Genomic DNA, 22,491 nt, shown 5'->3' on the forward strand with positions numbered 1-22,491 from the left:
TTATCCTTTCACTCAAGGTGAAGCTGTAGATAAATTTACTGACAGTCCTTTGTTTGCCCTTGCCGATGTCATCCTCGTCAGTAATATTGTTTAACTCTTCCAATCAGGCCCTTCCGCCTGGCAGAACTGGACTTACGAGGTGAAAGTATCAACCCAAGACTTTCCTGAAACCACTCACGTGTTCTCTAATATAAGTGGGACCATCCTTAATGTACACGACCTTCAGAGTGCTACGAAATACAAGGTTTTTGTGAGAGCAAGTTCTCCCAAGGGGCCAGGCCCTTGGTCAGAGCCCTCAGTGGGAACTACCCTGGTACCAGGTGAGAAAATATTCTTGATTTAGGGAGTGATCCTGACAAAAAGCTTTTCTCCCTATGTCCTTTAAAATTTCTCACCTTCAATGTGGTAAAAAAAATTAGAATGAGGGTGCGTTGACCCCTTGAGGATGTGTTTATTATCTGAGATTAGGAAAGCAAATAAAGCATTGTGTGATATTTATGTTTCTAACCTGCTATTTTAAACTGTCCAAGATATTTTTTAACAAACAATATAATTCTCTTCTTCTTCATGGTTTTCTCCTTTCTCATGGTTTATTAAGCAGTAGCACTCCTTGAACTCTGACTTCTCTCTTGGCGAGAGAAGCTGAGGGGCTGTGAATTATGTTGAATTCTATCCTCCTGGCTGAAAAAAAATGGAAAGATAACTGACTCATTTATACTACTGTTGTTATCGCAATCGCTTCTGGGTGCTCTGAACAGGACCATGGCCACCAATAGCTAAAGCAAAAAAAAAAAAAATTCTGCCATGACCGTGACATTGCTATAGAGGCAACATCACTACACATTTCTCTTCACATTCAGTTACAACTATTTACACAAAAATCAGAAAGTATGTTTAATATGATAGATAATTCTTTTAAGCAGATACAATTACTCATATTATTCCAGAGTATTTTTCAAAATGCTGATTGACTTTATGAAGGAAATCTAACGTATAAATGTGTACCTAAAAAAAGTGTGTTTTCTGTGATATTTCTTTCAATTTGTTTTTTTAAAACCAAACAGCTGCAGAGCCACCATTTATCATGGCTGTGAAAGAAGATGGGCTTTGGAGTAAACCATTAAATAGCTTTGGCCCAGGAGAATTCCTATCCTCTGATATGGGAAATGTATCAGGTAAACACCAAGTCCCCTGTACACTTGGATGGCAGGTTTCTACTTGTAAGACTTCCTGAGATATTCAACCAATCAAAAGGATTGCGTATTTTAGTATTAGGTCAATAATGAAAGGAAAAAATATTGATTGAACTATACTGCTAGTGACACTATTAAGAAAATGTCTCTTCTCACGGAGGAGGGCCATTTATTACTCCACAAAATGTAGTTAGTTAATGATTTATGCCCATTTCAGGAGGGCTTTGATATACTTCTCATGTATTTTAATTTCTCAATGTTGTCTCACAGTAACAGCCTAACAGCCTTACTTCAATGGCATCTTCTATAATTTATTATAATTTATTTATTATTTAATGGCATCTTCTATAATTATCTAATTATTAGATCTCTTCGTTTGGCTATTAAAAGTACCACAGCATTTCTGACCAAAATGAGTTGGACTTAGGAGGCAGTGTGGTACTAATAGAAAGAACGATGCTTTGAAGTTGGCTTGAATCTGGGCTCCTCCTCTTTTCATCTGTGAGACCTCGGGCAGAATAGATAATTTCGTGTAGTCTTGGGTTCTCCATGTCAAAAATGGGGATGAGGAGTTCCCTGGTGGCCTAACGGTTAGGGGTCTGGGCTTTCATTGCCATGGCCTGGCTTTAATCCCTGGTTGAGGAACTGAGATCTCGCAAGCCTCGTGGCACAGCCAAAAAAAAAAAAAAAAGAAAAAAAAAATGGGGATGATTTCTACTTCATAGCTTTGTTTTAAGAGTTGAGTGAAATAGGTAAAAGTGCCCAAGACAATGTTTGGCAAAGAGGAGACACTCAATGACTATTAGTTCCTCTCTCTAGTTCCAGGGGTTAAGATTTTGGGATAAAATTCTTGACAGATCCTTCAAGTTCTAGTGAGTATCTATGTTAGTATATGCTTTAATGTTATGTTGAGGTGCATGTATGATTTGTTGACTCGCCATGTTTATGCTGGCATGTATGAAAAAATAACTGCTACCAATTCACTTTGTTTTGAGACATGGATTGGTATAACAACAGCCTCTACTACAGCGACATGAAAGGTGATGTCTATGTGTGGCTGCTGAGTGGGACGGACATCTCAGAGAATTATCACATACCCAACATTGCAGGAGCAGGGGCATTAGCTTTTGAGTGGCTGGGTCACTTTCTCTACTGGGCTGGAAAGACATACGTGGTAAGTAGAAGCCTGGCATTCTGGATGCTCTCGAACAATGCGCACCCATTTCAGTGACTGGAATGTAATTTTCACGATTTTTTTCATACTTGTGTACCACCTCTGCTAATATTTACTTAGTATCTGTCTCTAAGCCTACTCACTTTTTAATTAAAACGTATTTAGATATAAAGGAAATTTTATATCACTATGTGGTATATTAGTCACATATTTTCAATGATATCTTAAAATAAATATATTAAAATGTTCACCAGTGGGTTAGTGTCCTAGGGAAGATGGCACACTCCGAAGGCATGATTAAAAGAAACTAAGTGAGGGGACTATTTTCAAAGGTATCTACAGGGCTAAGGAAAATGAACAAAGGATGGTGAAGCATGCCCTGGGCTAGCAAGTGTGGGAGGATATTACTGCCACCAGGCATAAAGGGCAAGGGAAAGAATGGTGAGGGCTGTAGCTTTAGGAGAGTTGCTGACATGAAAACCAGCCACTGTCAAAATGTATGGTCTAGCAAGGAGTGATATGGGGGTACATATGTACCCCTATCCCTCTTTTCTTCTGGCATCTGATCTTCTGCCAGTGCTTCCATTGGCTGAAGCTCTCTGGAAGCCAGAGAACAACAGAGCTAGGTTGATGTAGTCCATTGATATCAGGCTCAGGGGTTACAGAGGAGGGTGGAGAGTGGATTTGGAGGCAAGATGAAGACATCCCACGCATTGTGCACACTGAAGAAAAAGACGGTTGCTCATGAGAACACTGGTCTAACAGATCAAGAAATATGGTACGGAAATCGTTTTCTAATCAGGAAGGCACGTGTCCATTCATTTATTTACTCATTATCTGTTACCAATATGTTTAGAGTCTTGAGAATAGGCAGAGGAGACAATATGAAGAAAATAGACGACATGCCTCTGCTCTGTTGAAAAAATATATCAGCTCTGTTGAGATATAATTCATGTACCATAAAATTCACCCTTTGATTGTATAAAATGCAGTGGTTTTTAGTATGTTCAGTGTTGTGCAACCATCACTACTTGCCCCTGCTCTTTTCATGACATAAAAATACATTCATGGGGCTTGCCGGGTGGCGCAGTGGTTAAGAATCCCCCTGCCAATGCAGGGGACACGGGTTCAAGACCTGGTCTGGGAGGATCCCACATGCCGCGGAGCAACTGAGCCCGTGTGCCACAACTACTGAAGCCCATGCAGCCTAGATCCCGTGCTCCGCAACAAGAGAAGCCACCTTGATGAGAGGCCCGCGCACTGTAACGAAGAGTGGCCCCCACTAGCCGCAGCTAGAGAAAGCCCCCGGGCAGCAACGAAGACCCAAAGCAGCCAAAAAAAAAAAAAAAAAAATTCATGAATTAATAGAAGAAGCATACAAAACAATGTATTTAGAAGCAAAGCAATATGGTATAGTCTGAATTCATAAGTGCCAATGACCTGTAGGCAGAATGGAGCTGACTGGGGTTAATCAGAGAATGCTCCCCAAAATGGGTTAGTTTGAAAATAGTTTTGAAGGAGGAAGTGGAAGAGTGGGATAAAAATTGGTTTCAAGTATTTGCTCTGTCTCTTATAAAACAGTTCAACTCCTTGAAAAATTACTTAACTTCTTTGAACCCAGTTTACTTGTGAAAAAGTAGGAAATAGAAATCCTTTACAGGCTTAATGCGAGGGCTAAAAGAGCTAATATTTTAAAGATTGAAAAAAAGAAGTACAGTGCCTGGCACATAATAGGTACTCAATAATGATAGTAATTAATATTATGGAGATATACTGACAGGAGCAAGGAGAGAGACATCACCATTTATCAGGAGTATACATGTTCTTTGGGAGCCTAATCAAATACATTTTTATGTGTCGATTGGATGTATGATTAGGAAGGGCAAGTATTTTAACTCAAAATAAATGTATCTCCTTTCTCTTTAGAGGCATGAAAAGGAGTAAGCTTCCTTATAACTTCTAACTTTCTTATAACTTCTAACTGTTATGTTTCCAAGGCTAGGCACACTACCCAGCACAGAGTGCCAATATCTACTTGTGGTTGAACAAATGAATGTATGAATGCAGTAATTTACTAACAATTGCAATAAACTATTCATAAATCATGATGCCATTTGAAAATCACTAACTGACATGATTATATTTTGTAGATACAAAGGCAGTCTCTGTTGACAGGACACACAGACATTGTGACTCACGTGAAGTTGTTGGTAAATGACATGGTGGTGGACTCAGTTGGTGGATATCTCTATTGGACCACACTGTATTCAGTTGAAAGTACCAGGCTAAATGGGGAAAGTTCCCTTATACTACAGGCACAGCCTTGGTTTTCTGGGAAAAAGGTGAAAATTAAAAATAAGATCTGATCATTTAATAGTACTAAATAATGCTGTTTTGTAGTTATGATAATACTGTTTCTGCTTATTGTGAGTTGTTCAGGTAGAATCTGAAAAGAAATACTGTTATGGTAAGATCTTGATATAACCAAACTTTCTCTAAGTCTTATTGATTGTCATAATTGATTAAATAAATTAGAATATAATGTGGAGATTTTTATAGTTTGCTTTATCTTGAATTGACTCACACTTTAAGAACATTTTAATTTCCGTCTGTTTTCATAGTCTAGGAATTCTTTGGATATTTTAGAGCTTCTTCTTGGGTGATGATTAGGTGTTTTATTATTTTCAATCAATTTCTGGTACTGACTGCTCTAAAAACTGTGTAACTCCTAGGAAAGTTGACTTCTCTGTGTCTGTTTCATTATCTGAAAAATGGGAATATTAACAATTGTCCTACCTCTAGGGTTGTTGTGAAGATTAAATGAGATAATTCATGGGAAGTAGTGAGAATAGTTCCAGGCACATGGTAACCACTGAATAGTTAAGCTTGTATTTTGTAACTCAATCGCAAAAATACCCTGATATAGAAATGGTTCTAAAACAAATGACACTTTTACTTCCTCAACTTCTAGAAGCAATACCTATTTTTCTTGATCCTGTTTAGCTACCCTCTAGCAACCCATCTAAATTTCTGAATTTTGTTTTCTCTGATCATCATAATAATATACGTCTACTGTAGAAAATGTAGGAATTACAGAAAAGCATGAAGAAGAAATATATCATTTATACTATTTCTATCTAGGATATTTCTTAAAATTTTCTTATTTTTTAAAGCCTTTTTAGTTGTCAGTAGAGATAATACAGATGTATCAGATCATTTATAAACAAACAAACAAATTGTTGAGTCACTGATCCTCAATTCCATAGGATGTATCAGTTATAATTCCTAAGATTGGCACCTACAGATTATAACACAGATATTTAAAAGAAATAGAAATTTACACACCATATCCAGAGATTAATTATTCCTGTCAAATAATGAAATAATCCCTTAATTCTATTTTAGAGCCACTTGAGTCTGAATACAAAGAAAGTACATTTTTTATGTCTCCATAAAAAATGTTAGGGGAAAATCTTTTTCTGTGTAAAAGCATATCAAAGGTAACAGTATATCAGGAGTAACTTCCTATTCATCCCCGAGACTTTGTCAGTAATCTCCCTGCTGTCCTGATCTTGTCGTTTGAGCTTTTTCTACTCAGGATAGCTCGGGAGTGGCCCTGGGGACTTTTCTGTAAATGAGTGAATCGTTAGATTTCTCAGCATGTTTGGGGAAATACACTTTTCTTTAAAATCCACTCCAAATACTCTCACAGGCTGGCTAATGTTGTTCCTACTTGTGCAAATCTGTGTTCTGGTTCCGTGGCTTGTTTTATTCATCTGCCTCCATTAATGCTAGTAGGTGTTTTGAAGGTAATATGTTTTGCACTGAGCAAAGCGCTCCATCTCACTGTCATTCCTTTCTGTGTTACTCACAGATTTGTCACGGAGTATAAGATACTTTGCAATCAACGGTGTAATAAAATAGTTAGCCAATCATTTATAGAAAGACTCATTTGTGCGATGAAAAGGGAGAATGAAATGAGAAATTCTTTTAAAGTGAAAAGATACTTTTTGCCACATCTGATGTGTCAGGCTCATAGTATATAGTACATTTTACCAGAGGATTAAACTTTAAGGTTTTTGTTTAGATCAAAGGGATTATTTCCTACGTATGGGAGTTACTAGACATAACAATGGTTCTCAGAGATTTATGGAACAGCCTCTGACACTGCTTAAATATGGGCCCAAATGGCTGGTGTAAAGGAATGGGGTAATGATCCAACACCTGAATTTCACTTATAGCTTGAACAGTTTGTTGTATTCCAGCAAAGGGAGTTGTAGAATCTCTTTTTTAAGAGATAAAGTAGAATTAATCTGTAGTTTGGAAAACTCTAGTGCATCTCATTAGATAACCAAACAATATTAACCTGGTTTCACTTTAACTGGGAAAATTATCAATAAATCTCTTTTAGCCTGAAGAAAGGACATAATTCAACTCCCGAAAGGCTAGGAATTGCTAGAATAGTTTTCTACCTTTTGGGAAAGGAGTAGGTTGAGTTTTCTTGAAGATTGAAGGCTGTGATTTACATGACTACTGAAGGTTCTTGTAGCCATGGGTCTTGAGATTATTTCTTTGTAGCAAGCCTTGGGTAACTTGCCAGCAAGTATTTTTAGTTGTTGGATACTTTATTGTATTCTTTTTACATTTTTCACTGGCTCATCTTTTTGTTTATATGCGTTGTATCTTGCTAAAGATACAGTCATCAACTTTAATCCTATCTGATACCTCTCAGCCTCTAGGTCTGCTACAGAAAGACTGCTATTCTGAGGTCAGACTCCTAGCAATCTCAACTCATCTGAAAAATACCTATAAAGCCAAAGAAAGCAAAAAAGATCCTTTGGATTGTAACTTCTATCTCAAGCACCTTATTTCATAAGAGAAACAGTCTTCCCTCAAGCCTCACGTAGTCAACTGGATGTAAAATTAAGACATAGATTGTAAAAAGACAAATAAAGAGTAATAAGAAGTAGTTGTAAGATGTCAGCTGGAAATAGGACTTTATATATACATGACTCTATCCAGTTATATCACATAAAAACCCTGTTCGTGTTATATTTTAGAAAAATATCAGGATGTTTTTGGTTGTAATTAACAGGAGATATAATTTTAAATGGTTTGAACCACTGGTTCTCAAACTTGGGGACACATTGGAATTACCTGGGGAATATGAATACATACTGGAGACTGGATACCATCTCCAGAGATCAAAATTTAACAGGATGCAGACTGGGAATTGAGATGTTTAAAGAATTCCACAGGTAATTCTAATGTGTAGCAATTGAGAACAACTGATTTAAACAACGATCAAATTCACTGGCTTATGTGGCTGAAGAGTCCAAAGTTATGGCTAGCTTTAGACAAGGCTTTACACAGTGGCTCAAAGTCCCTCATTCAGTAGCACCTGGAGTGTGGTTGAAAATTTGTATTTGTAACAAATTCCCAGATGATGCTGATGTTGCTGGTCCAAGAATCAAACTTTGAGAACCACTAGAGATAAGTATATAGAAGGGAATACTTCTTGCCATTTGGGGATTTTTAGGAAACCAGTGCTTATATCAAAATTACATAGTAATAGACATACTCATATAATATTTATATTCAGTGAAAGGCAAAAATCACTGAGTTTATTATTCCAAAGAGGATGTTAAAGAGAAATCTGTAGCTTAAGTGTGACATAATCACAAAGGTATCCTTAAACATGTATTTGATTTGTTTTCTTTCCATATTTTCTATTTAGGTAATTGCTCTAACTTTAGACCTTAGTGATGGGCTCCTGTATTGGTTGGTTCAAGACAGTCAGTGTATTCACCTGTACACAGCTGTTCTTCGGGGTCAGAGGTAAGTAAGATTGAAGGCAATTGGTTGAGAATAAGAGAACAACTTGCTCCTCAGTTATAAATGATAGTGCATGAGAATGCATTTATTCTTCCAATAAACAGTTACTAATTTTCCACTGTGTTGCAGGCATTGTGCTTGTAAGGAAAGGTAAGTTTTTAAATAACTAATTACTGTAGGATATGGTGAATACTGTGATAGGATGTAAAGAGAGTCCAGTAGAGGCACTGAGGAGAATGCCCCTCAAGAGCCCAGGAAATGGGTGGATGGGTTTTTCTGCTTCTTAATATAGTCTCCAACTATGATTATAGATTTGCCTATAACTCTTTAGTTGATGTATCTGCATGCTTTGTATTTAGTATTGTTATCTATATACTTGATTACATTGTATTTCCTTTTATTACTACAAAATATCCTCATTCATCTATGTAATACTCTTCATCTTAAAGACCATTTTGTCTGATAGTATTAGGAAAGTCATAGCAGCTTTCTTTTGCTTAGTGTTTGCATGGTACAGCTCTTTATGTCTCTTTACTTTCAATTTTCGTCTTTACATTTAAAAGGTGTCTCTTGTAAATAGCATATAAAGTTTTGCTTTTTTATGCAGTCTGACAATTTCTGCCTTTTAATTGGGGTGTTTGATTCATTTACATTTAATATAATTATTGATATGTTGGGATTTAAGTCTACCATCTTGGTGTTTGACTTCCATTTGTCTCATCGGCTGTTCATTCCTCTGTTCTACTTCTCTGCATTTTTGAGGGTAAATAAAATACTTTTTTAGTATTCCATTTTATCTCCTCTCATAACATTTTAATTATGTGTATTTATAATTTTCTTTAGGTTGCTTTAGAGAGTAAAATATGCATTTTTAACATTAAATATCTTCAACTTACCACAGTCATATTCAAAATATTCTTACTTCATAAATGATTTTAAAACTTTATGGTGATATGTTTCCAATTATTACCCTTCACTCTTTGGGTTCTTGTTGTCATATATTTTACTTTCATCTACACTCTAAAATCCATGTTCACTACTATTTTTAGTTTAAACAGCCAATAGTTTTTAACTTCAAGGAAACAGTTACATATCTCAAATTAAAATACAGGACATAAAATCATTAAAGAAAAGCAGTTAAAGGGAGAATTTAGAGGTCATATTATTACATAGATGAGGAAACTGAAACCACAGATGTGTATAAATTTGCCGATTGTCACATGGTAAATTAGAGAGATAGGAAAAGGTTAAAGTAAAACAAAAGGTCCTGCTCTAGGGCAGAGATTTTTAATATTGGGTTCTTGGACCCCCTAGGGCATTCATGGAGGGCTTCAGGTGGTGTGTGAGTGCTTGGAAATTGAGCATCCATTCACTTCATCAAATTTTCAAAAGAGTCTAATCTTACAAAGACCAAGAATTCGTGCTCAATGAAGACAATGTCAAAATTACTTTTAGATTAAAAAATATATATTGTTTGGTTTATGGAAAACTCTTAACCATAGAGACTATAAAAAAGGAGTATATGTTTATAAACCTATAATGCATACGAGCATAAACACAGCAAATCTGATTAATCATTTATTTCATATCAGCTATAACATACAGCTCTCGTTCGTTTCCCAGCTGGGAACCATAGAAAACTGGTTGTTCCCTTCCCTAGAAATGTAAGATACTGGCAATCTGATTGTCAAAAGAATCTGTGAGATATAGACGGTGTCCAAAGTGACAGTGTCCTGAGGATTACGGCTCACTCTCTCTGTCTGTACATTCCAGAGGACAGGCTAGCTGGCGTTGAGAGCCTAGCTCCTCAAGTGTCCAGAAAAATCAGTACTACTGGATTTACCAGATAGAGGAAGGAAGTTTCTCCTTTAAAAATGCATTTCCTTATCTCAAGGTTAATAATTTTCCTTGTCTGCATGCCCAGTGGAGTGCAGCAGATCTTGACAAGGTTACACAAAGGACAGGCACTTTTGCCCTCCACGTAAGACTTGCCTTTTTATCACACTGGGGGAAAAAAAAGCTGTACATAGAGACAGGGATTCCAAAGCCATCTTACAAGCAGAAATTTTTTCCTAATATATAATCAAGCTTCCTTCTTCTGCATTTTAAGTTCCTCACCTCTAGTCTAGATCAGCACTGCCCAATACAACTAATGTGAGCCACATATATAATTGTAAATTTCCTGTTGCCTCATTTTAAAAAGTAAAAGCATATAGGTAAATTATTAATGAGTTATTTGTATTCTTTTTTCATATTAATTCTTGGATAGCTTGGGTGTATTTTACATGTACTGCACATCTCATTTTGCACACTAAGTTTTCATAGGAAATACTTGATCTGCAGTTAGATTTTATAAAATTCACAATTGAAAAAGTTGATTTACGTATCCAAGTTTTTCCAAAATATTTAAAGTTTTCCAGTAAATCATACATATGATTCATAATATATAAATCAAATATTAGCTTAAAATTTTAACCTAAATTAATTAAGATTAAATAACATAAAAACTCAGCTCCTCAATTGTAGTAGCCACATGTCAAGGGCTCAGTAGTCACCTGTGGCCTAATGGTTACATTACTGGACAGTGTAGTTCTAGCATAGAGTAGAGATGAGATTAGCTGTCTGTTGTCGTTCAGCATATTCAGAACTTGACAACTGTAAGCCGCCTTTCAAACTGCTCTTCCCTTTCCTGTGTGCAGCCATTCCCTTTGGTTTATTAAAGAATGAATCTATTACCGACATATATATATAATCTATAACAACATATCTGTCTTGGAGGTTGAAAAGGGCGCATCTGTCATAAAAGTTCAGGCATATTTAGTCATGTCAGGACTGAGTATATTGCTCCAAAGGAGCCTACACCCTGCTGTTCCCTCTGCCTAAAATGGTCCCCAAACCCAGTTCTCTTGGTTACTTTGTGTTCAGATTGCATGGCTCAGCTTAAACATTGTTCTCTAAGAGTGGCTTTCTCTGACCAGACCCCATTAGGTCTCCTTGTTTAGGAGCCCACTCTACCTTTCCTTTTACAGTGCCGTTCAATGGTGTAGTTATTTGCTCATTACCTGCCTATTCTGCTAGGCTGTATATTTTATGAGGGCAGGGATTGTATTTGTCTTATTTACCACTGTATTCCTAGTGGCCAACACAGAACTAGGCACCCAACATTTGCTGAACGAACGAATAAATGAGTAAGCCCTCAGTAGAGTAACCTCAGCTGACCTCTATACACAGCTCATGCTTCATGGAAGGGTTTACCTTTTAATGATTTTTTTTTGTTGAGCTTTGATTTAAATCCAGCTCTACCTGTCTGAGGACTGAAGGGTTTGAGGTACTCATCTCCTGTCAGTGAGGAGGTTGTGCTGAAATTGTGATGAACACCAGATGGCAAGAGTTTTCCAATCAGCCCAGGAGATATTTACAGGAGAGGAGTCTTCAGCTGGAAATGAGGGGCAATCCAAGCCAGTGACAACTAAGGATCTCCAGTATCACCCTGCAGGGAAATCTCTGCCCTGGGGACTGTTTTGGGAATGCTGAACAAACGACCTGTGGGCAAGGCTAACATGAACACATTCACAGGAACTAGGCTGCAGCAGCTCTGTGTGTGGTCCAGAAGGGCCAGCCTTCTCAGGCCAAGTGCATCCTGCTTGGTGAGCTTCTTTCCATATGGAATTAGGTTTTATATACCTCACCAAGGTTACTGGAAAGTTCTAATGAGAAGTGGAAACGACAAAGTGTAAAATTAGACAAGTGGGTGAAAGGCCAAAAGGCAAACTCCGTGCTGGCTTCACATCTGAGTAGGTATGAATAAAGACTATTTTATGAGAAAAAGGACTATGGGAATAGTACTAGTGAATATACTTTTTCTTTATAAGGCTGACACCTCTCAAGTCCTTGGAGGTAGTTTCAATTTTCTCAAGGAAGTATTATGAAACTCTCAAAACAAAACTTTTATTTATTTTGATTTTAAGTGCCATACTTTCCTAAAGAGGGGAATGTCAACACTTTAAAAAAATTTAGAGAAATCATTAAAAAAAAGTGAAATAACTACTCCAAAAAGCTGAGAACATTGAGATAGTTATTGTGAGAACCAGACAACTGGTGTAATTTTAGAAACAACCAAGCAGAGTTTTAAAATAAAATTCCTTGTCATTGAGAAAAAGACTTTAAAAGCAGTTTAAAACAATAGTCTGTTTCCTTGAATTCCCTGGTCTGAAACGGAGCATTTGGACTAAGCTGTGGAAGTTGATGAGTATCGTTGAAGCAACAGGCAGTTGTGAATAGTATAAAGTGAAGGACTAAACAACCTAAAGAATGGTGAGTAAATAAAATGACTAACCAAGAATAGGAGGAAGGCATGATGCAATGAAGAGAAACAAATCAATGGGTTGTGCCTTTGATGTAGGGTAAAAAATTTTTTTTGATAAAAATCACAAGGATTTATTAAAATCTGTGTAACACTCTTGCTATTGCAATATCACATTCATAAGAAAAACCCTAGGAAATTTGCTTTCGGTATACTTCATAAAAAATGTAAAAGTCAACTTAATATGGAATTAAGAAGAATGACAATTATTGTTGCAAAGTATTTTCTCTTTGTTTTCAAACACGCACACTCACAAACACACATTCTGTCCAGTACTTGAATGCACCAGCCCTTACCCCACTCCAGATAGAAATACTAATTGACATCTTGTTTCAGCAGTGCCGGGGACACCACCATCACAGAGTTCGCAGCCTGGAGTACTTCTGACATTTCCCAGAACACACTGATGTACTACAGTGGTCGGCTCTTCTGGATCAATGGCTTTAGGATTATTACAGCTCAGGAAATAGATCAGAGAACTAGTGTCTCTGTTTTGGAACCAGCCAAATTTAATCAGTTCACAATTATTCAGACATCCCTCAAGCCTCTGCCAGGTACGATATTTTATTCCTGCATAACCTCACTTCTCCATACTTTCTGTTACATAAATGTTAAGGTTGGGTTTTTTTTTCTTTAGAATTATGTTTTAAGAGGAAAAAAGGCTTTAGTAGTTTCTGTTAATTTGCTTGCAGTCATTTGACTCTTAACCCAAATTTACAGCCTGAAACAGTCAGAAAAAGATGGTTTTCAGGATATGTTAAAGGAAAGAAAAATTTTGTTTTGGTTTTAATTATTAGTAATTTCTATTAATCTTCCATGTATCTGTGATAATTGATAATCCTAAATTCTTTCTTTCTCTGTTGTTTCTTTCATCCCATAGGGAACTTTTCCTTTACCCCTAAGGTTATCCCAGATGCCATTCCAGAGTCTTCATTTATGATTGAAGGAAATGCTTCGAGTTTTCAAATCCTCTGGAATGCTTCCCCAGCAGTGGATTGGGGTGTAATTTTCTACAGTGTGGAATTTAGTGCTCATTCTAAGGTATGGCATTGGTTCTAGTAACTTCCATTTTTCAAACAGAGTGTACCATCTGTGTCAGCCCTGCCCACACTGATTTGCCACTTTCTTTACTTAGCCAAGCTCATCTCCCTCACTGTTCCTGTAGCATTTGATTATTAAGATTATTCCTGATAACTCTTTTTTATAGCCAGTCTCTGATTGCTTTGTGGTTAGTGTTAACCATTGGTGTTGTTCCTCGTGGAACAACATGGAATTTACCAACATTAGTGTTTCCAAAATTGCAAGGTTTAACTTTACATGTGAACCAAAGTTTGAAGATTTTAGTTAATTAGGAATAAAAGATGTTATGATTCTCTCCCTAAGAAAATAATGTTTTGTGCTTATATTTTAGTTCCTGGCTAGTGAACAACATTCTTTACCTGTATTTACTGTGGAAGGGCTGGTGCCCTATGCCTTATTTAATCTTTCTGTCACTCCTTATACCTACTGGGGAAAGGGCCCCAAAACATCTCTATCACTCCGAGCACCTGAAACAGGTACAGGGGTTAAAATCTCTTTAAAAAAAAGACAGAATCTCACCTTCATGATCTAGAATGGATAGTTAATAATTTTTAAAAGTAACTTTCAGTTTTGCAGATGTGTTTAGATTCAATACTCTTTAATGACTTTTTGGAGATTAGAATAGCACCATTAAAATAAATCTGTATAATTTATTCCTAATGAATATCTCAAAGATTTCTTAAAGACTGCTTCACTTGACTGTAATGATATACAGTATGTATATAATGCAGAAACATGGTTCAGGTAATTTGTGAGATGCTTCATAAAGACAAAGGGGATTTAAGAACAGTAAAAACTTCCTGGAAGGCAGGTTTACCAGGAGGTGTTCTCACAGATGGTAACTCAGAATCTTCTGTAGGTGAATATCGATGTCTAAATTTTTTTTAAAATATATTTAATTTATTTATTTTTGGCTGCATTAGGTCTTTGTTGCTGCGTGCAGGCTTTCTCTAGCTGCTGCGAGCGGGGGCTACTCTTCGTTGGGGTGAGGGGGCTTCTCACTGAGGAGGCTTCTCTTGTTGCAGAGCACGGGCTCTAGGCACGTGGGCTTCAGTAGTTGTGTCGCACGGGCTTAGTTGCCCCGCAGCATGTGGGATCTTCCCGGACCAGGGCTCGACCCCACGTCCCCTGCATTGGCAGGCGGATTCTTAACCACTGCGCCACCAGGGAAGTCCCTCTAAATTTTTTAAAAATGTTTTTCTTTGGAATATATTTTTAAAAAGGAAATTAGCCACACCTTTACGTGTGTATATCACTTTAAAGTGTACAAAGCACATTTATATATATCACTCCTTTATTAAACATTTATTACATCCCTATCATGTGTCAGAAACATCATTGTATCATTTCAGTGACCCTCAACATCATTGTATCATCTCTGTGGTAGGTAGGACAGATGTTATTATCTTGGTTATGCTAAGAGAAAATGGAAGCCTAGGAGTTGCCCAATGTAAATTAGCTAGTGAGTGGCAGGGCTGGGGCTTAATCTGGACTTTTCACTCTAGTTTCTTCAAATCTCCATTCAGTCATTTTTGCAGACACTGGCGAGTGATCTTATCATGTTGATTTAATTTATATAAACTTCCTAGCACGGGACCTGGCAGGCAGTAAGAGCTCAATAAACAGACATACTTTCACTGTTGCAATTTTTTTTAAACTGTTAAGATTTTATCAACAATATTTATCCATGAGTCTCATAACAGGAACATAGTGGAGCCTGGGCAGGTTGTGGAGCAGTTAGCATTTGGATCCAGGTATGCTCTCTTTGAGATTGTCTTGGGATGGCAGCTTTGGTTGGCTTCTTCTGTGGAAATGGACTTGACTATCAGGGGATGCACTGGGGGCTAGGGGCCATCAACACTCTGAAATAAGGAAAAAGGATAAGATTTGGCCCTTGACTTCGGGGAGTTTACAATATATTTGGAAATTATTCAAATTGACAAATATTTATTAAGCACTTGCTGTGTGCCAGTCCTTTACTAGATTTGGGGGGATTTAATAAGAAATAAGAAAAGGTGCTTTCTCTCTGACGGAGCTCATAAGACAGTAGAGAGATAAACGCAGATGCTGCTAATGATAAAAGAAATAAGACAGTGACAACTGAGTAGCAGTGGCACAGAGTGAATAAGCAGGCTATGAAATCTTCACCTCTATCAAGCTGCCTCTCAGCATTCTTATGAGAGGGCCATACATGCAGGCTTGTATGGCTGGGGAAGGCCTTTGGGGAGTGGAAACTTTAGCTGGGCTCTAAGGCATGAAGCAAGAAGAGGTTTATCCCGTGTAAATACAATGCAAGAAGGTCTGGGGATTGGATAACAATGTGAGTGTTGAACATTACGGAGCAATGTGATTAGAGCGGCAGAGTGGGAGGGGACCTATGGAGGAATCCTAAGAAAGAAGAGGGATGTCTTGGATGGAATGACTTGGAAATCAGGCAGAGGAATTTCTCTTGATTGACAGAGAGAGAGAGAGAGAGAGAGAGAGAGAGAGAGAGAAATTAATTAAAGGATTGGGAGAGGCTAAATTTCTTGATGTGGCTCCAGAATAGATGGCAACAACTAAACCATACTCTCAGAGAGGGTTCACGGTGAGAGGGCCTAGATCCTGGATATGCTGTATTTTACACCCGGAACTGGCTAAAGGCTGGATAGAGATAGTGTCTTCCTTCCTGGTGACTGCCATTTCCACCTCCAGAGTGAGAGTAAATACTGTATTTTATAAGGTGAACTAGCCAGCTTCCATGTATACAGACCACAGATGAGAAAGGTGTGCCTCAGTGGCAGTAAGTAGGATTTGGGTTGGAGAAAAGGAAGATTTGCAGAAATATCAGGATAGGTTCCTGAAGAAATCTATGGAATATTCTCTCCTGAAGATCTTTAAGAAGAAGATAGATATACCTTAACTGTCAGGAATGAGAAATATCTATTACTCAGTTGCTCTGCACCCTCATCATGAGTGATAGAAGTTGACCTTGTATTGTTTTCTGCCCTGTGTCTCTGCTTTTCAGTTCCATCAGCACCAGAGAATCCCAGAATATTTATATTACCAAGTGAAAAATTCCACAATAAGAATGAAGTTGTGGTGGAATTTAGGTGGAATAAACCTAAGCATGAAAATGGTGTGTTAACAAGATTCGAAATTTTCTATCAAATATCCAACCAAAGCGACACAAACAAAACATTCAAAGACTGGATTGCTGTCAATGTCACTTCCTCAGTGATGTCTTTTCAACTTGAGGGTATGAGTCTTGGGTACAGTGTTGCCTTCCAGGTATGAGAGTGAAAACAGGGATACAGGGGTCTGAATAGTGTAGACAAAAGGTGGATTAAAGGACCAGGTTAAGAATTCTGCCGCTCTGTCAATAATTTCATGTACTCTGTGATCACAGAGGTCAAGTGGACAGCAAAGGTACAGAAGGGAGAGGGGACAGCTAGGGTAAAGGACATCTTGACAATTTTCTTGCTTCCAGATTCAGAACAAACATTATTTTTTGGCTCCACCAACTATAGGCCGTGTACCACATTAGGTGCTTTAATATTCATTATCTCATTTGATCCTCACATTGTGAAGAAAAAGCCATGTCCCTGGGTGTATCAGTGAGGTACCAAAGCTGCGTGGTTGGGAAGTGGTGTGCTACAGTCTAGCTTCTAGAGTCCTTTCCACTACATTACATCAACTACTGGAAGTCATCTGGACGCCCCCAGTTGCAGCTACTAAAGGAAATAAAAGCTGAGGGTCTGGGTAGTTGACATCTCACATTTATCACCTGGCTGCGGAGAGAGAGAAAGTCGGAGAGAGTAGGAGTCAAAAGGAAAAACGACTGCCACCTATTTTGGCATTTTAAATATAATATGACATAGCTTTCCCCTTATGGTAGATAGCCTGATGATTTTCACATCATCATTATACACCAGGTTGGTGACAAGGTTGTACATATTTAGAGTTATTTTCCATTTCATTTTGGGGAACAGAATGTTTTGGGGAGTGTTTTAGAGATTTGTGGTTTCCAGAGGATCTGTTTTCTTTTTGTAAAATTCTAATTCTGTAATTATTTTGATAATATATTAGGTCTACATATACTAATCAAAACAGTTGTACATAAAAGTTAAAGATAACACACATTCCTATTTGTTAAGAATTATGTGTGTTCCAGTTAAATAAATAGTCTGGTTAAGTGTATTTGCCTATATGTTTATATTGGTTCAAATCTCAGTCACCACAGAGCTTTGCAAAGTGATCTGCATGTATAAGCGTGAGTTACTTAACACGGTCTAGTGCAAAAGTGAAGACTGATTGATATATATATGCACCATGATAAACACACACACATGCACGCACACCATACACAGATAGTAATAAACAGAATATAGTAAAAGAGATTTAATTCTAGAAGTATAATAAAAATAATCCAATGTTTTGTTGATTGAGAGGGCACTGAGGTTCTATCTTTCAAGGCCATCATTATGGATGGCAATTTTCTTTTAGGCTATAGAACACAGGCAAATTTTGGAAGTGGAGATAATTATTATATAATAAGAGACATGTAATAAAAATTGTTTTAAAAAACTTTGCTGTTAGAACGCAGCTTGGCACAGTGGGAAGGAAAGCATACAGACCTCAGAAGACTTAGTTTTATGCCAGTTTCTACATGTGTCATTGCGGATAGGTTGCCTCCCCTAATTATGATCTCTGTCCAGTTTCTACTCTTAGTAGTTGTGAGGATCAAAAGAGATAATATACGTAAAAGTGGTTTGAAATGCACAACTCATTTTCAAATATAAGGGTTAATTACTATTTTCTTTTTATAAATCTTCTTTTAAAAAAGTACAGTAAATTTAGTTATTTGAAGCTTCTTGTTGATTTCATGATAAAGTGGAAGTTTACCATAATCTGTATGGTTTTGTTTCTGTTAAATGTTCCATGTAATTTAATTTTGGAAATAGCTAAAGACCTTTTATAGAAATTCAGATCTTCTGCAATAGAGGTTTGTGCCATTACTTTGTACTTTTCTGGACTAAATAATCCTACCAAAAATTGTTTGGGACAGTATTTTTCCTCTTAGTAATTTTTTGCTATATACTTAGATGTGAATAACTGAACCTATTCATGATATATCTCATAATTGTGAAATGAAACATTCAATAATTTATCAGTCTCAGAACTTAACTGTTGTCACTGAGGACACTTTTGAATGCACATTTTTGTATCCTTTTCTTTCTTTAGGTTCGAGTCTTCACATCCAAAGGACCTGGACCATTTTCTGACTTAGTAAAGTCCAAAACATCAGGTATTTATTATCTAAAACCTGTGCAAATAACAACTAGTGATTTAAAAACATTTTTGACCCTTAGTATTCTCAGGGATACCCAAGTGCTATCTCTGAGATGAAATTAAAGTCAAATAAAATAATCAATTTTCATCATCACCAAACACGCTTAAATAAACCTAGGCTTAGAGCACCCAGGCAGAAGCCATTGAGACGGGTGTAGTAAATGAGTCCAAAGGAGACTCACGGATTTCAAAATGGCCTGATGTTGAATCAAGGGATTTTGCTAAAGTTCTTTTTCTCATACATATTATCTACTTGTTTTTTGTTTTTAGAGATCAATGCATTTCCATACCTCATAACTTTTTTTGACAACAAGATAGTTTTGTTAGATATGGATAGAAATCAAGTTGTATGGACACTTTGGGCAGAAGGCGACGTTGGTGCCATGGGCTACACAGCTGATGACGCAGTGGTTTACTACGCTCAGGGAGACTCACTCTGCCTCCTCGACATGCACAGTCAGTCCAGCTCGGAGGTATTTCGCTATGTAATTCTTCTGAAAGGAAGTGGAGTATTTGCATATCACACAACGCTGTGATGAAAATGACGAGCCAGTGGTTGAGCCATTAAGATTAGAATGGTTGAAAAGGACAGATGTTGTATATTTAGTCACAAATGAATTCAGGTTATGTTTTGTGCAGATGTGATTCAGGCTTAATTTAGCAAACAGTTCTTGGGCTTAAGGCACTGTGTTACCTGAGATAGAGGTAAAACAGAATGTCACAGTCCTTGAACAAATCCAGTCTAGTATTAGTCTAACAAGAGTAAGACAGTATGGCATGGTGATGAAGAGGGTGAGCCTTAAAACCTGACAACCTAGAATTTAATTCTGACTTTACTACATGCTAGAACTGTGACCATCAGCAACTTATTTAACCACTATGGTTGCATAGTCCCTCATCTTAGGGTGAAGATTAATGAGCTAATCCATGTAAGGCATTTAGTACAATGCCTGGAACGTGGTAGGTATTCACTGAGTGTTAGCTAGTGGAGAAGACAGGCAGAAGACTGTAAGTGCTATGCTGAGGGCAGGATGCAGTGGAATCACAGAGAAAGGATGCTTCATCCAGGATGGAGTGGTGGTGGTGGTGGTGGTAGAGTGGAAAGACATCTTGGGTACAAATAAGATGAACCAGGTCAATGTGGGGAAAAGCTGAGGGAGCAGCAAAGTCCGGGAAACCAGAGAGCCATAGCCTGTTCGGGGAGCTGTAACTAGGAGCTTGGAATGGAGGTGGGGGTCAGGGCAGAGTAAGAGGCAGGTGGTAAAGCTGAAGAGGTGGGCAAGAGCCTAAATATAAGGGACCTTCTTTACGGTGCCAAGGAGATGAGTGTCAATTTTGAAGCCAACATCAAGCCATTCAAGAAATTTAGTGGGTCATTAACATGATCAAGTAGTGTTTTAGGAAGACCCCTCTGTCAGCAAAGAAGAGAAGGTTTGTTTTAGGAAGACCTCTCTGTTAGCAAAGAAGAGAAGGTTAAGTCTGAGGCAATCGGGAACTATCACAGGAATCCAGACAGGAAATGTTAGGCAGGAAGTGAGAGACACTGAGGTAAGAGAGGAGAGGACAAACTCAGGAGATATTTAAAATGGGACTAATTGGCTATGGGTAGTAATGGGAGGAAGAAGTCAAGGGGCAACCACAATTGTCAAGACTGCTCTTCAGGTGAGTGTTGGAAATCCATAAAAATATAAAATGCAGGAGAAAAGGAGGTTTGGGGGCTGGGGTGATGAATTTTGTTTTCTGAGATCATTCATTTGGAGATGTTCGGTAGGCAGTTTGATATCTGAAGCAGTAACTCAATGAGAGATCTTGCCTGAAGATGTGAATTTGTAGCTCTGGTCTATGGATTACAGTTGAAGCTGTGGTAGTTGAAATTAACCAGGGAAAATATACAATGTGAGAAGATGACCAGTGTTACAGTGGCACACAGTCCAGAGTTACCGAGATTTTGGATTACAGAAGAGAAGTGCAGTAAATAAGAAATCGAGTGACTACAAAAAAAGTCCTCAGAGTTGAAGAAAATGAGCATTATCTTCTTGGCTGTGTTTTCTACCTGTTGTTAAGATTTTCCGAGATGCACTGGTTTTTGATATCACAATTATTACAATTGACTGGATTTCAAGGCACCTCTACTTTGTGCTGAAAGAATCACAAAATGGAATGCAAATATTTGATGTAGATCTTGAAAACAAGGTGAAATATCCCAGGAAGCTGAAAATTTGCAACAGAAATTCAACAATAATCTCTTTTTCTGTATATCCTTTCTTAAGGTATGTGAAGTGTGTCTGTTTCTATGGTGATGAAATAGACGTAGACATATTTAATGTAATATCTTTGGTTTAATATTAGAGTCAATGATGGGACAGTAAGATGCTTAATGTTCCTGATGTTAACTTATAGTAATTCTACATATAAATGATGAGCCTACAACCACCAATATATAAAATTAATCCATACTGACAATTCCACTAACCTAAAGTTAGGTTAATTACCAGCGGGAAACCAAAGGATATTTTTATACCAGTGAATTTAATAATATCCCCAGTTGGTAAGGACAAGAAGGGTACTGAGACGGCAGCAGGAAATGAGCAGGAGATAGACAGGAAGTATGTTTTCCATAGTAAATGCTATTCTGGGCTCATCCATCTTTAATTAATGTCCTTATGAGATTAATTTTAAGGCCTCCATTCAGCAACTGAATAGCAGTTTCTCCGGCTGAAGAGTTATATTTTGTTTGTGCCATAAGCATGGTTATAGTCTATCTTGAAACTAGATTGGTAACTAGTATTAAGAAACAGAAACAAACTTGAGAGGAAGGGAATGGAGATGGTGTTGATGAAAAATATATTTCATATTTAGAGCCAGTAATGAGCCATTTAATACAATGCCTAAGGCCATTATAGTCCAAGGCTTTCATTGCAAACACATTTATTGAGAAATCATTGGAAAATGCTACAAACTAGACTTCTTGTGATCTCTTCCATCAGAAGGTTATTGAACACTGGGACATGTTCTTTCCAAAGGTGGCATCTGTCCCCACAATCATTAGAAATGATTGGTCTTCATTAGAAACTGATATTTGCAATGATATGTTTTACTCATTAAGTTGGAGTGTCCTTTTGTGCCTATAGTCGCCTGTATTGGACAGAAGTTTCTGATTTTGGATCTCAGATGTTCTACTACAGTATTATCAACCAGACCTTGCAACGAATTTTGCAACCCCCAGCCATAAACAATCCAGATGGAAGAAGCCAATGTTCTTGCAATGTGACTGAATTTGAGTTAAGTGGAGCAATGACTATTGATACCTCTGACCTAAAGAAACCACGGATATACTTTGTCAAAGGGCAAGAGATCTGGGCAATGGATCTGGAAGGATGTCAGTGTTGGCAAGTTATCATCATGCCTGCTTTGCTTGGTAAGACACTCGTGTGTGTGTAGTAGATCTTCACTAATAATGGCAGCCCCTCCTGTCCCATTAAAAAGGGGTTACATTCAACCTATACGCAAAGGAA

At 37.5% G+C, this 22,491-nt stretch overlaps 1 protein-coding gene across 1 annotated transcript in view; it reads left to right on the top strand.

Annotated features, from left to right (window-relative positions):
* ROS1 (ROS proto-oncogene 1, receptor tyrosine kinase) overlaps window positions 1-22,491 on the top strand; it is a 114,057-nt gene that overhangs the window by 36,620 nt on the left and 54,946 nt on the right. The window contains 13 exon segments of the mRNA XM_024756668.1: window positions 66-320; window positions 1,065-1,175; window positions 2,189-2,367; window positions 4,518-4,709; window positions 8,105-8,205; window positions 12,905-13,119; window positions 13,446-13,606; window positions 13,977-14,121; window positions 16,653-16,915; window positions 18,869-18,932; window positions 19,247-19,449; window positions 21,041-21,246; window positions 22,108-22,394. Coding sequence (XP_024612436.1) covers window positions 66-320; window positions 1,065-1,175; window positions 2,189-2,367; window positions 4,518-4,709; window positions 8,105-8,205; window positions 12,905-13,119; window positions 13,446-13,606; window positions 13,977-14,121; window positions 16,653-16,915; window positions 18,869-18,932; window positions 19,247-19,449; window positions 21,041-21,246; window positions 22,108-22,394 — 2,382 coding nt within the window.

Source organism: Neophocaena asiaeorientalis, unplaced genomic scaffold (assembly GCF_003031525.2).
Source record: "Neophocaena asiaeorientalis asiaeorientalis breed wild unplaced genomic scaffold, Neophocaena_asiaeorientalis_V1.1 scaffold125, whole genome shotgun sequence".
NCBI classification, from domain to species: domain Eukaryota; kingdom Metazoa; phylum Chordata; class Mammalia; order Artiodactyla; family Phocoenidae; genus Neophocaena; species Neophocaena asiaeorientalis.